Source organism: Crassostrea angulata, chromosome 3 (genome assembly GCF_025612915.1).
Source record: "Crassostrea angulata isolate pt1a10 chromosome 3, ASM2561291v2, whole genome shotgun sequence".
NCBI classification, from domain to species: domain Eukaryota; kingdom Metazoa; phylum Mollusca; class Bivalvia; order Ostreida; family Ostreidae; genus Magallana; species Magallana angulata.
Genome location: NC_069113.1, coordinates 48,265,595 through 48,280,569, shown reverse-complemented (window position 1 = coordinate 48,280,569; position 14,975 = coordinate 48,265,595). Strand labels below are relative to the sequence as shown.

The 14,975-nt window shown below is 33.2% G+C and overlaps 3 protein-coding genes across 5 annotated transcripts in view; 2 read left to right on the top strand and 1 right to left on the bottom strand.

The window, feature by feature from the left end:
* LOC128175795 (uncharacterized) overlaps positions 1-14,975 on the bottom strand; it is a 65,574-nt gene that overhangs the window by 10,279 nt on the left and 40,320 nt on the right. For both annotated transcript variants that reach the window (XM_052841639.1, XM_052841638.1), the window contains exons 54-56: positions 10,369-10,471; positions 9,799-10,030; positions 9,345-9,523 (exon numbers count right to left, since the gene is read on the bottom strand). In XM_052841639.1, the coding sequence (XP_052697599.1) occupies positions 9,345-9,523; positions 9,799-10,030; positions 10,369-10,471 (514 nt within the window). The remainder of the gene's footprint in view (positions 1-9,344; positions 9,524-9,798; positions 10,031-10,368; positions 10,472-14,975) is intronic.
* Positions 475-8,256, top strand: LOC128175796 (uncharacterized). 2 transcript variants are annotated; one of them, XM_052841640.1, is made up of 4 exons: positions 475-1,295; positions 4,897-7,174; positions 7,682-7,773; positions 8,050-8,256. In XM_052841640.1, exons 2-4 carry the CDS (start codon positions 4,931-4,933, stop codon positions 8,063-8,065), a joined length of 2,352 nt encoding a protein of 783 aa, XP_052697600.1. In that variant the 5' UTR covers positions 475-1,295; positions 4,897-4,930; the 3' UTR covers positions 8,066-8,256. The 2 variants fall into 2 exon arrangements, 1 of the variants encoding a protein (XP_052697600.1); XR_008242723.1 differs by lacking the exon at positions 4,897-7,174 and having other exon boundaries at positions 513-1,295; positions 8,050-8,089.
* Positions 11,060-14,851, top strand: LOC128175797 (tripartite motif-containing protein 45-like). The gene is made up of 2 exons (XM_052841641.1): positions 11,060-11,829; positions 12,353-14,851. Exon 2 carries the CDS (start codon positions 12,478-12,480, stop codon positions 13,324-13,326), a length of 849 nt encoding a protein of 282 aa, XP_052697601.1. The 5' UTR covers positions 11,060-11,829; positions 12,353-12,477; the 3' UTR covers positions 13,327-14,851.

The following is a 14,975-nucleotide window of genomic DNA, read 5'->3' as shown; positions in this document are numbered from 1 at the left end:
AATGGTCTGATATTCTTAATCATGATATTATTTTGAAGATGTTATCAAATAAAAATACTCCACCAAAGGAATTCTCAAAATTTTGATTATGGTACAACTAATTACACCTTGATTTTGCATTGAAGTCTATGGGCAACATATGTTTTATAAAGATATTGTAAAAAGTAACTTAAAATTCATAAAACTCTCTTGGTTAATATATGCATAAACTTTCTATATATTAGAAAATGAAATGAAAAAAATCATTTGTCGCAAATATTTTGACAAAATTAAAATTTTCTTTTTTTAAAAAAAAAGGGGGGGAGATAACTCTTTAAAAAATTTTAAGTTGCAAATTGACCGGCTTCTTATATGTCATGTGAATTTGGTTAATTTCACTTTCATAGTTATCAAGCAATACATATTTAACTAGTTTTAAATGATTAAAAATTGTTCAATATCCTTTCATTATACATTAAATACCTTAAGGCTTTGTCAAACATGAAAATCATGTAAATGAGATGTTGAGGTTTTATAACTAAAAGACCCTGCACTGGAATGTAAAACTATTAATATCATTTGAATAAAGCCTCATTTTACTACGTGTGTTGTTATTAATGCATGACTTGTCGTTAGATACAGATAAAAAACACATTTGTGAAGAATTTTAACAAGAAATTTAGAAAAAATAAAGAAGTTTTCCTGTCGTTAAATATATATTTGTGTATCTGTCATTATTTACGGTAGATCTTATATGAGAGCAAGTAGGGTTTCTTTTTAGTGCAAACGGTCTCATGGGAAAGATATAGTAAAAAAATAAACCACCAACCCTTCAGAATTAACCGCCATTTTTAACCAAAAATAAACATCGGCTATGACTAACTTTATGGATGATCAACAACATGCTGATTGTAAAATTGGCCATATCGAGGTTCTCTAAGGCTTTTAAAACGTGCATGTAATAATGATCATGTAATGTAAGCTTTACATAGCTGAAATTTTCACTTCAAACTTACAACGTGTTCTTCTCGTCTCGTTTGTTTTTCAAAAGTGAAAGTAGATGAAATTCATCCGCTGATAAAATCAAAGCCTGCTGTGCGTACACACATGTTATTTTCGTTTAAAATGCATATTATAAATTTAACATTCTTATTTAAACCATGTACAGTCTGTTTTAAGAATTAATTTTGCTGTACGAAAAAATACGAAAATAACTTTTTCTAGAGAAAAGACTTCCGGTTAAAGAAAAAGTGGTTGATCTTTCATCACATGGATGTAAACTTTGCAGATTTCGAGACTTAGAGCGACTGCAAAAGGTATTTGCTTTTTTTCATTGTTGCATATTTTGAAAATGGAACTTTTAGTACGTTTTTTTCAGAAATCATAAATAAATTAATACCAAGAATCGTACACATTTCATCTGATCCCCACATGCTCTCTATTGGCTAAGGACCGTGTTTTGGGCCACAACATTTTGCTCATTAAAGCTAGTAAATTTTATTTTTTTTAACAGTTAGCTATATATATGGGTATGAAATGTGTGCACATACAACTGTCATGTAAAATGAAATTTATTTAATTATCAAAATTACAAAAGTAAATATATGGAATACCGGAAGGGAAAAGTGTAGTCTACTGTACACTTGTTACATGTATAAGCATGGGTAGCAAAAAGAAAACCTCGCGTGTGTTTGGTAAAGGAAAAGGTGTACACCAAAAGCGTAGAAAAGAGAAACACCATGGAAGACCACATTACATCTTAAAAAGAAGCCGACCAAGTGGCAAACATATTAAAATCAAAATCAAGAAGCTGTGGACAAAACATTCTATTGGTACTGGTAGAAAAGTGTCATATATTTCTACTATATTAAATGACAATCACTCTATTAGACTTTCCATTAAGAAAGTGAAACAGGTGTGTCCAGAAGGATACAGAATAATTAATCTTACTACTTTACAAAGCCATGTAAATGAAATGACTTTGCATGCATGCCAATGTGTTGATGCCATTGCCCTTGCATCCACTGGAAAACCACCGATAACTGCATTGACAGAGACAAGAAACCTTGGTTTAGCCAGTGTATTTGCTGTTCAGTGCAATGGGTGTAAAAAACATTTTAAATTTGAAACAAGTCCTCGCATTCCAGGATCACGGAGGTATATACACAGGCTTTGATTATATTCAAAAAAGATTTATTTTACAATTTTATTTATAAATTTGTAAATATCTCTCATTATTATGATTATTTATTTTTGGATTGTGTAAAAATGAAAATCAAAACATGAGTTTAGGCCCTGAGAAACAATAGATGCTCAATGACATGCATTCATTAGCTACCAGTATTTATAAAGGGTCTTTTATAAGAAAATGTTTAATTAAACAAGGTCCAAAATCAATTGGTCTCATATCATGCAGAATAAGTTCTTTACCATGTTTCACATCAAAATTAAATGCTCATTAAAATATTCATGCTCAATGAGAATGGCAATAAGCTACCACTCATAGGATGCTGTCTCTGTGAATTTGTAAAAGGAATGATTATCTACTCTTTAGCAGAACAAAATGTTTTGAAACATGATCAATGTGTCATATATATATATATATATATATATATATATATATATATATATATATATATATATATATATATATATATATATATATATATATATTTATATATAGCACATTAATTTTATTTTTGTTTTTTGAGTTTCGGACGGCCAATTTAGAAATGCATTTGACTCTAAAACTTTGAACATGTTCAATTTTATTCTTTACTATTATAATCTACATTTGAAAATGATCAACTATTCTAAGTAATCGTGATTTTAAAATATATAAGTTTCTAAGTGTGTAAAAAAAAATTCATTTTCATTAAAACAATCCAATATCAGATTTCTATTAGGCAACTCATAATTGTTAGGGGTTGTCTTTATCAACAATAACTTTTAATGATTTAATTGCATTAGGTAAGATAAGTATTTCTCTTAACATCATGCACCTGCTATCTCTGCTGTCCGATTTTGTTGAAATTGTAAACTTTTCACAAAACATGATAGTGTAAGCTCAGAATATTGAAAAAGTGAAAGAAAGAGGTACAAATCACAAAGTATATACATGTATGACTGAATTTTCAATGAGGTTTTTTTTCATTAGATTTTGATTACAGTAGTATTTCAAATAAACTGAATTTCAATCACTATTTGAAAACATAGTCAGGTTTAGTGAATTATATGATAATGTATTTGATCATGTTGAAATTTGAATTAATATTGTTTGTTAAATTTACTTTCTAGGAAGTTATGAATATGTTATGAATAATCTAAAAAAAGAAGATATACACCCATCCTTTATTATATTAATGTCCCATACATGTACCAATAATGATAATAGTTATTGCTTACTCTCAATAAAAATGATATATAATTTAGGTCTCCTGTAACACAGCACAGTTTTTGCTACATCACCTCTACATGTTGTTATTTATTGTTTTACATTGGTACTGTAGTAAAGGGGATAAGATTTGTTCAAATGGAGGACAATATTTCTTTCAAAGAGATATATAGATGATTTTGAATTGATAGAGGTTGCCTTAAAATGTTCTTGATAGTTGTATGTCAAAAGACATGTACTTTATAAACAACACCACACTGTAGTGTAAGAACTAAGGTTTGTTCAATTCATGAATCTATTCCTATTAAAAGGGGTGATTTAGAAAAGCTAAACAATAATTTACAAATAGCATTTCTAAAAGTCTATGTGCATTTGCAATAAAATGTTATGTCAGTGATATTAATTCACTCTGATTTTATATAAGATCAACTGTTGTTGTCAAAGGTCATTTAGTCATAAACTTCAAAAATATTTCCATATATGATATTGTTACAAATGCTTATAAACTAATATTTTAATTTTTTAGAGATAAATTATCACAGTATTAAGGAGCATGTTTATGATTAGAGTTTTTGAAAACCAAGTGTTGATTATAAAAAAAAAAATAATATTGTTTGGTTCATAAACATTAAACCAAGGAGTAGACACAGCACTAAGGATTCTCTATTTAATTAAGTCTCCCAAACGAAGTTTGGAGACTTATAGTTTTTGTACAGTTCTTCCTCTTATTCTTCTTCTTCTTCTTCTTTGCTGCTCTGAATTTATCTGTTGCATTTCTCAGAGATGTCTGAACAGAATTATACAAAACTCTAGGATACGTTAGGTCTGCATACAGTCGGTTCAAGCATATCTTTTACAACATACACGATAGCATTGAAATCCCATAGCATAGCATTGAAATCTCATAGCATAGCATTGGAATCTCATACCATAGCATACAATCTCATAGAATCACATTCGTCATATCATACCATAGTTCCATGTGTTAGGGGCATCAAATGGTATGTAGGTCATGGGCCCTGGGGTGGTCCTGACCCCCCTCAAACAGGAAGTGCCCGAATATCTTGAAAACGGTTAAGATCCAAACCCCTTAACCATAATTATTCTTGTTCCATGGGTCTTGTTGGTTCACCTAATGTATAGTAAAGGACCCCTGGGGAACATCATGTAACTTCGGAAATAAAAGTAATCAAGTTCTATATCTTTTTGTCTGTAAAGTTTGACCCATGTGGGTCATCCTTACTCCCAATGATGGCCTCGTTCCTTTGGAAGACTCTATAATCGCCCCAATTATAATTACATCTTGTTACATCTTGTGTTAAAAATGTGATCCCGATTTAATACTTTGGCCGCAAGAGGGCTTTAAAGTTTAACAAAAAAATAAATAGGGAAAATGTTTTAAAAAATTAAATAGAATGTTACAAAACACTGTTGTTTAGTAAGCGATGTGGCCCGTAGGCCATTTGTTTTATTTAATTATTCTCTTCTTGTGCCTTGCAAACTCCTATAAATTATGATTTTAGATTTGACATAAATGTACGTGCAGTGTGGGGAAGCATGACAACGGGAAATGGGCCATCCCACCTAAATGAAATTCTTGGTACTATGAACTCCCCAGGCCTGTCTTCTACATCGTTTACAGCTATAGAGAAGGAGGTTGGAGAATGGTGGCTTTCTGCTCTTGAGAGTAACATATTGGAAGCAGGGGCAGAAGAGAGAGCTTTGGCAGTAGAAAGGGGTGATTACCATCATGAGGTTCCTGCAATAACTGTTATTACAGATGGTGGATGGTCAAAACGCACACACAAACACAGCTATAATGCTCTTGGAGGTGTAGCCATTATCATTGGTAAAGAGACAGGAAAACTGCTGCATATAGGGGTTAGAAATAAATACTGTTATGTGTGCCAAACAGCCAAGAATAAGATGGTGGAACCACAAGAACACGATTGTTTCAAGAACTGGGATTCAGATAGTCAATCCATGGAAAGTGACATTATTGTGGAAGGGTTTAAAGAAGCAGAGACTAAACATGGTTTACGGTACATGCGTATAGTTGGTGATGGGGACTCGTCTGTATATGCTAAAATTAGAGAGGAAGTACCCGAGTGGGGCAGGGATGTTCAGAAAGAAGAGTGTGCAAATCATGTTTGTAAGTGTTACAGATCCAACCTTGAGAAGCTCGTAATGAATAACCCCCTTTACAAAGGAAGGCATAATCTTACAAAAAAAGTTAGAGTACAGCTAGTTTCTGCAGTAAGATGTGCAGTACGTGTCAGAGCAAAACAGAGGGAGAACAAAGAACTTACCACATCAGCTGCAGTTGCTCACCTTAAACATGATATTCTGAATTCTGTACATCATGTTTTTGGTAACCATTCAAATTGTTCAGACTTTTGTAAGGTGTCAACTTCAACCTCAACTGCTGATAATTTACAAATTCAAATCGAACAAAATGAAGGTATTGATGATGATGGCGCAAACTTTGAGAATATCTTTGAAGAGCAGATTACATTCTGGGAAGAAGGTGCAAGTGCAGAAGAGTTAGAGAATTCTCGTTATTGTAGCTTTGACTTTCATGATGTTGAAAAATTTATCATTCAGGATGTTTCCATTCTTTTAATGAAAATAGCAGAGAAGGCTGAACATCTGATTGGCAACACCACAACAAACATTGCAGAGTCTTGGATGCACATAAGGTGCAAGTTTGATGGTGGAAAGATTCACAATCTATGCAACAGAGGGTCATGGCATGCTCGGTGTTATGGTGGTGCTTTGCGTATGAACTATGGACCACTGTGGTCTCCAAATGTTTGGAAAGAATCCACAGCTACACATGCAGGATCTTTTTTTACTAAAGTTTTCCAAAGACAGGAAGTGAAGCTGGCCCAAAGTAAGAAACATCAAATGAAGCCGCAAACAAAGAAAAACAGATTTATGAAGAAATTAAGGAATCTAAAGCAAAGTACAACCACAAAAGCTAAAAGAGCATATGGAGAGGATGCCACTGAGGTTACTGAAGATATATCGGCATCAGACTTAGAAGCAAAAAAGCAAGAATTCCTTAACAAACATGTATGCGTCTCTTCAACCCAGATAGCAAAGATCCAGAGCTCCACTTCCAAACAATCTTCATCAGGTCTGTGGCATTCTGAGAGAAGAATACGATTAACTGCCTCTAATTTTGGAAAAGTTTATCGGCGTAGACCATCTATCCCAGTTAAAAACTTGGTGAAATCTCTTCTGTATTCTAATTTTAAAGGAAATAGACATACTAGAAATGGACTTCTACAGGAAAGATCTACTATAGAGGAATACAAACTCAGAAAAGCTGAAGAGAATGAGAATGTGATAGTGAAGGACTCAGGATTGGTAATTGATCATAACAACAACTTCCTAGCAGCAAGTCCTGATGGTTTTGTGTTTACCTCTGATGGAAAGAAGGGTCTTATAGAGATAAAGAACCTCGTTCATAATAAGCCTTTAAATCTTTTTGAAGCTGCAGACAAAATAAGGTCATTTTGTTTGCAGTATAGAAATGGAAAATTATCCTTAAAGGAGAATCACGATTATTACTATCAATGTCAAGGGCTTATGAACATTTGTGGAACAGAGTGGATAGACTTTGTGGTTCGCACTCTGAATCCCTACCATCTTTTCATTGAGAGAATATACAGGAATGAGGATCTTTGGAACATAATGCTGCCAAAGCTCAAAGATTTTTATCACACATCATTGTTACCTGAATTAGCTTCTCCTCGGGAAGGGAAAAGTCCAGGCATAAGGGAACCTGGGGTTTGGGTATGTATGCGGTTTATCCCTTTGTGCACACATTTCTAACCCAAGAGTGTGTATGCGGTTTATCCCTTTGTGCACACATTTCTAACCCAAGAGTGTGTATGCGGTTTATCTCTTTGTGCACACATTTCTAACCCAAAAGTGTGTATGCGGTTTATCTCTTTATGCACACATTTCTAACCCAAGAGTGATAATAGGAATTATTATAATGAAGAAGAACATTAACTATCACCAAATTATAAGTGTGACAATGAAATTAGAGCATTGCGCTAATTTTGTGCTGTGTTTTTTTTTCAGTGCAAATCTAAGTACATATATAAAATGCCTTTCTAATACTGTCATTTACTTGTAATTGGTGTTCTTTTCAAGGTTTTTTTTTTCTCTAGTCTTTTATAATTACATTATGAAACATAACCATGCATGTTGTAACTTTAATGAAGTTTCATATCTATCGTAATTCATTGATTTTGACATCATTCTTTTACAATATATATTATATATATATTTCAGTATTCACCCCCCAATACAAGGGTGGCTGTTAGAAAAACAAGAGGTGGTAGGATGCTGACGGATCCTTTATCAAGGAAAAGCAGAAATAAAAGGTACTGTTTAAGAAATAGCTAATAATTTGTAAGGATTCTCCTTTTTATTGTAAACTATATACATATGTACCAGAAAGTTTATAATGGTAATAGATCTTTTGGGCTTCCATACTTTTTCTTCAAAAAGTAGTTCCACTTTCACAATTTCATTTCATATACCAATGATACTCACTTCATATTTTCATAGTTTTTCTCCTTTATTTAATTTGTATGTTGTTATATCACTCAATAGACTATAGTTTCAGAGTTTTTAAACCATTTTTTCTTTATTTGAAGAAAAAAGAAAGACTAAGAATGGAAGAGGATTTTTTTCAAGACTTTAATTATTAAAGGTCAGTAGTGTCTTAAAGAAAGTTTGTATGATACTGGTATCATAAAATCTGAATTCTGCAACTCATTACAAAGATTTTGATGTGCAGATGATGTATGACTCTTAAAATAGTCAACCAATTTAAGATATTACTTATTCTTCCAAATTTGACTTTGAAGAAACCTTAAATGTTTTGTACTGAAAAAAAATATTCATTTGAAAGATTGCATCTGTTGGAAAATGTTTATATAAAACAAACAAATTAATGGCTGACAGAACCTGGGATATATAGCCATGCATGCCCTGCTTACTATGTTTTTAATGTACAAAAAACATTAACAAAATGAATCAAAGTACTGAAGTACTGATGGGAGTTGATTTTATCGATTATTATTTATCCTAAAATCAACGATTTGTTATTTTGCTTGGCAAGTAGTTTATAATCTCTATTTGAATTACGCACATTTTTAAAATACGGATCCTCGGACTTATCCGACAAGAATTTCCAGAAAACCTCTTATGAATCATGTTGTGTAATATTCAAAAATAGAATTGATTTCATCAAACTATGTATCGTTATTCAAAATATTTCAAGAACTCTAGTCTCGTTCAAATAGATTTCGGTTGTCTCCGTTAATCTCCGACAAGTAAGAGATACCAGGTCACGTGATAGCTTGATGATGCGACCTCTAAATATAGACTGACTCTCTGCTTGTCGGAGATGTACGGAGACAGCCATTGGTTGAACGAGACTACATTGAACTCCGACGTAGGAATACATATGACTGCAAAAAACTTCTAAATTGTTCGTACTATTTAAAATCTGACTATTTCTTAGGTATTTATAAATAAGTTTCCTTTTTAAAAAATGCTTCAGCATACATTACATCGAATTTATCGATTATTTTCAAGAACTAACTCTTGTCAGCGGTGATGATTTGTGCTTAGGTCCAAACACTGTTTCAGTTTCGGTTTGCCAGAGTAACTGCATAGGACAGTTGATTAAAATCAACTCCCAAAAATGAAACTTACAAACACTTTTAGATCATTTTCAAATTAGATCAGATTTTTACATGAATTGGCTATGTCTTTTTTCTTTTGTTATTCCTTCAAAATTCCAGCTAAGAACTCCATACTAACATTACATGGAATAAATGTGCTAAACTGTTGTGCATCAATTATTGGTAAGAAATATGCAGTTTCCTTGTACAAGATGGAATTAAAAAAAACTTGATAGGGTGTGACAGTGTAAATGTCTGACCTGGTTCCTAGTGCGACGGCCTGTGCCGAGTTTTTCCAGCAGTAGCTGATGAAACACTCGGGGCTCTCAGCATCCTTGGCCTTCACTGATAAGTTCATCAACTCATCCAACTTCCCCAGGAGTTCCTGGAACTTTGAGTTGTAATTGTCTTTCTTCGAATTGATCATGTTGACAAAAGACTGGAAACAGAGATAAGATGAGAACCAATTCATCATACATTTTATAATAAACATGTATTAAATCCAAAATATTCAGGACAGGTAATTGCACTAATGTCTTGTATACATGGACACTGCATAATTCAACCTAGCTGGATTTGTGTTAATTAGTGTAAAAATGTTTATGTATGCTCTTCAGAGAGGGAGACAGACAGGCAGACAGACAGACAAACAAAAAGACAGGCAGACAGACAAACAGACAGGCAGAGAGAGAGATATATTACTATTACACTCACAACATCAGGAAGAAGCAGCCCGAGGTTGGTCTTTCTCCAGGAGAAATTGTCCTCACCCACTACAATAACCACCATTGGCTTGCCCAAAGTCAGCTTGGCATACTTAAAGATGTCTGTACAGGACCTATCATTTGCGTAACTGGTTGAAATGAACACCACAAAAATGGTGGAATCCATCAGAGCTCTAGCCATCAGGTCAGTAGAGTACTGGTTGCTCTCCTCAGGGAACCAACTGTTCGTACATGCATGAATACAAGGTTACTTTTCACTTTATACCAGTACTAGGTATACAAGATGTAGGTATGAGGTTGAATTTTCAAAGTTTTCCATGTAGATTTATGATTTCATTGTCTTGAAGCCATTAATGGATAAAAAAAAATAGCAATGAAATATTTGAAGAATTCAAGGCATCAAGCATAAGATTATCAACAACAAAAAACGTTGGTCCAAACTTGAACTCATATCTATATAGTTTAAGATATGGATGTACAAGATACCTAAGTTTCAACTGTGTTGTTATGCTTGATATACACATTCATTAGTAGCTTAAGTCAAAAAAATTTTCCTCACCATGTATATCCATTATTCTTTAAGTCTTTGTACACTTGAGCTGGATGTATGACATTCCTATCATCAGCAGGGGCATCAGCCACACAGTAAGACAGAAACAGGTCTGTATCAACAATAAAAATGTATAGTAATCTCTTTAGTTTAGTGCTAATTACCAAGTAAATTTGAAAAGTATCTTCTGAACATTGTGCAAGTTTATAGACAGTTCATTTTTGTGCCATGCAGTGTCATATCAAATGTTTTAGATATTAATATTAATAATTCCCTATACTAGTCTTTAACTCAAATGCACAACTAGTATTTTATAACAAAAGGCCCACAGGCCTTGACTGTCAGTTTGCATTTTAAGCTTGATTTTTTGTCTAAACCCTAATCAATGACTCCTCTGACTGTTTCCCACCACTTTTATTATTTCAAGTTTGCATAAATCATTTCATAAAAAGATGGGGGGGGGGGGGGGGGGCAAGGCAAGAGTTTGCAGTACTCAGGAATCAGGGAATAGAATAATAACAATGCATTTAGTTTATCCCTCAAAGCATTGAAAGAACAAAAGAAAATACTGTTTAAATTTCATCCATTTTCACTATGTATAGCTATATTGGGCTTAACCAAAGGCCAGAACCATACATTGGCCAAGGTGTCATGAATTTCACAATATAGTTATAGGGCTCCGTGGACATCATAACTTTGCATTCAATAAATCTACCCTCGCTAATGAAGTAGAGAAGACTTTCTAAGATTTAATATATTAAGTTCAATTTATGGTCATATTGGACCCACCTTAGGGACTGAACCCCAGATCCAGGGGCCATGAGTTCTACAATTTTGATAGAGGGATCCATGAACAACATAACCATGCATATAGTTTTTCTCTAATATACATATATGTGGATAGAGAAAAAGATTTTCTAAGATTTAATAAATTTTCATTATTTGGCCATATTGGACCCATTCTAAGGTCTGAACCCCTGACCCTAGGACACATGTGGGTTATAAAGGTAGTGATCATTGCAGAAAAAATTTAAATAACCCTCTTACACAGGTTATGTATATTTTCTGCAATGTTGCCACCTTCATATCCCACATGAATCACCAAAGATAGCATTTTATTGTTTAAGTATTCATTTGTGTAAATGCCTCATACATGTACCTGCTTTTAAAGTCTCATAAACCAACCAGGACATTGTGTTTATATTTATAAAACATTAGATTGCAATTTGCTATATACGGTAATCACAGGAGCCATTCTCTAAACTAAATTCCCTTTAATTGTAACAATCATATACATGTGTACATTTGTTAGAAGTTCAGAAAATCTTGTATAAACACTGTAGGGCAGTAGGGAACGTCCATTTAAATGTTCAGTCAGCAATCAGTATTGTTGTTATTCACCGATGCAATCAATAGTGCTAGGTAACTGTGCTAAAGATAGAACTGATCTAAAGCTGTAGAAAAATTAAGGTAAGAAAAAGTACCGTACTCAGGGGAGAAGGGTTTTTTGTTTACCTGGGGTGGGCTTTCATCATAAATTATATGTACTAGATTTCAGTCTTTAACAATTATTGTTGATACACTGTATTTTACAAACAGAGTTTAATTTTGTGTTTTTGTTCTTTTGTTGAATGTAAAGTTAACAAAATTATATAACTATATAATGAAAACAAAGAGAATTTCACTTCCTTGTGCAATATATAATATTTGATAAAGCTATAGCCATGTAACTGTACCTGGGAAAATAAAGAAATGGGTCTAGTATCCAATCAAGCTAATAAGTTTTGTTTGTTGCATATCATATACATCAAGCATGCAACATAAAGTTAAAGCCTTCAGCCAATACAGCACAGATTAAATAAAACATTGGACATTACATATACATGTATAAATACAAATGTGTGAAAAGCTGAACATGTCTTGAAGATTAAAAAAGCATAGTAATTTTAAAAGTTGTATTACATTTTATTTATTTCTGCAAATTTTGTTGCAGTCTTTTCAAAGATAGCTAAAGTTTCTATGAGGTTCCTTATGACCTTGGGGATGACAGACTGTTGATATGAACATTAGGCTCAGAGCCATGGCCTACTCCAAGAACACACAAAGACAGCACCATCGATGAAAGGCCACAGCCAGATGTTGGCTCTTAGTGGTGGTGTAAATAAAGGAGACATATTTTGTGATTTGTGTAAAAAATATGAGAAAGTGGAAAATCACTGTGTGGAATGTAACAAAGACATGTGTAGTGTGTGCAAGCACCACCATTTGAGGGCAAAGGTCAGTGCCAAGCATCATCCAATCAGCTTGAAGTTGTGGGAGTCACACACTGGGATTCTTCAGTGTCCAATACACAGTGACAGCTTCATGACCCTATACTGTCATTTCTGTCAAAAGATGGTGTGTGACATGTGCAGTAAAAACCTGAACACGAATGACCCACGACCTTGTTTCTCCCGCAGTAAGAAAGAGGAGATGATGTGTATGCTGGATCTGTACAAAAAAGGAAAGCTTACCCTTGAGGGGTTGACTTTTGAAGAATGTCACCTTTTGGAGGAGTGTTTAATTGAGGACCAATTCATTCAGTCTGAACTTGTGGACAAAGTCAAAGCCCGGATACACGAGGAAGTAGAAGAGAACCGTAGTCTTATTGCGGGATATCAAGAGAAATTTGAAGCATGGTATCAAAAAATCTGTCAGGACTTTGTGGCCAAAATGAAAAAGTATACAAAGAAAGCAGAAAATTATCATGGCAAGGAGCTAATTCGACTGTACAGATTTGCAGAAAATGACATGAACAGGCCAAGAGAGCATGTTCAGCCTCTCTATAATATACCCTCCCCTGAGTTTGTTCCTGGGAAGCCAGGGGTAGGCTCAGTTGAGGAAAGTTTTGGTAAACTAGTGTATGATGACCTCAATATACAGTGGAGAAAGCATATCATGCTGTATAACTTACTATGTGCAAATTAATTTATATAAAAGCCATTAAAATAACTGACATCTGAAATTAAGATATCAATAGCATAAATATTTAGTAAAATTTTATGTACAAAACAATAAATATCAACACTCATGATGACCATAACATACTATGCACAATATATCCAGGGTTTTTTCCATATATCACAAAATTTGTGAAAATGGGGAAATGTTTCAATTTTTTATTTGCATCAGTCATTTTTTGCGATTTTTAAAGTTTCTTAAAGCAAAAAATACAGGAAAAACTTTCTGCGTATTGAAAAATTTGTGATTTAAAAGTGATCACAAAAAAAAAAGGAAAAAATTAGATCATCACGAAAATCACAAAATATACCGTACTTGATAGCAACTATATAACATTAACATACATATACTGTTGTACACTAGAATAGCTGATGACAACACCAGGACAACTACAATGTGCTTACAATGAAAGGAGGTCGGATGGTCAGCAAATTAACCATCAGATTTACCTACAACTTAATTTAAGATATCATTTGTTTTGCTATAAACTATTACATGTACTTAGAAAGAAGAAATCATATATATTTTACCATTTAAATTTGGGTGTTTTCCAATATTCATTTATAGAGAACTATTCTTATAACAGAGATTTATACAGTCTAAAAATGGCCAGGACCTTCGAGCCTTCTTAAGGATTCTCCACACCCTCTGACTTCTACTTTTAATGACAGTACATTACAACATGGCGATTTGAATAGATTGTGAAACAGTTTATATTGCCAAAATCCTTTGTTGTCTATCTCGGTGGCGCAATGGGTGTAGCTTCAATCTACCAATCTGAAGGTCCCAAGTTCGAATACCGCAAGGACTTTTATTTTTATGAATAGTTGTACAATTTAAAAAACTTATGTTTTAACCAACAACTGAATTTTTTCTGTCCTTTTCATGTCAAAGACATGATAGAAATCCATATCTTTAAGTAATTAAGGAGTTCGGGTTTGTATGCAGAACTTTTACCAAGTGTGAGCATCGAGGACCATTAAGAGATATCAATATCCCTGTCTTTACACCATTTACAGAAAACCTGATATCAACACCCAAATGCAAATTTAACATTGATATTACTATAGTGATATAAGTTGATCTTTAGTACAAAAAGTTATAGGCTTTCTGCTCACAAACCTGCAAATATTGTGTTATTGATTTTAATATCTACTCACTGTATACAGTTTTGCTGATATTACATACTTTTTCATAAGAATTATATTTTTCCATATAACTTTTTATATTTTTTACTGTAAATGTACTTAAAGTTAATAAAACTTGCTGTGAACTTAATGTTGTGTTCTAGAGTTTGATTGACATGAAATACACATCAAAGCAATAGCACAGCTATTGAAAAGAGCAAGTACATTGTATATTCAAATGCTCAACACAAGTACAGTGTGACATCATCTGTGTTGTAATAACTGCATGGTATCACAGTACTGTAAGCACAATTTAAATAAACAGCCTCATTGACAACCTGTTCCTTAATAAACTTTTTACTCTTCTTTTGTTTTATCTTGTATGAAAATTATGATTGTCAAATGCATGCTCCTTTACAGAATGCTCCCAATGACTGAAGATCCTTTATAATGTGTAAAATTCTGACTAAAAGGCAAACCACAGGGAGT

What these genes read in the sequence shown, in the direction of transcription:
- LOC128175797 (XM_052841641.1), top strand. Translation starts at nt 12,478, where the DNA reads ATGAAAGGCCACAGCCAGATGTTGGCTCTTAGTGGTGGTGTAAATAAA.
- LOC128175796 (XM_052841640.1), top strand. Translation starts at nt 4,931, where the DNA reads ATGACAACGGGAAATGGGCCATCCCACCTAAATGAAATTCTTGGTACT. An exon ending in TAAGGGAACCTGGGGTTTGG is followed by an intron (nt 7,175 to 7,681) that starts GTATGTATGCGG and finishes TATATATTTCAG; the next exon opens with TATTCACCCCCCAATACAAG.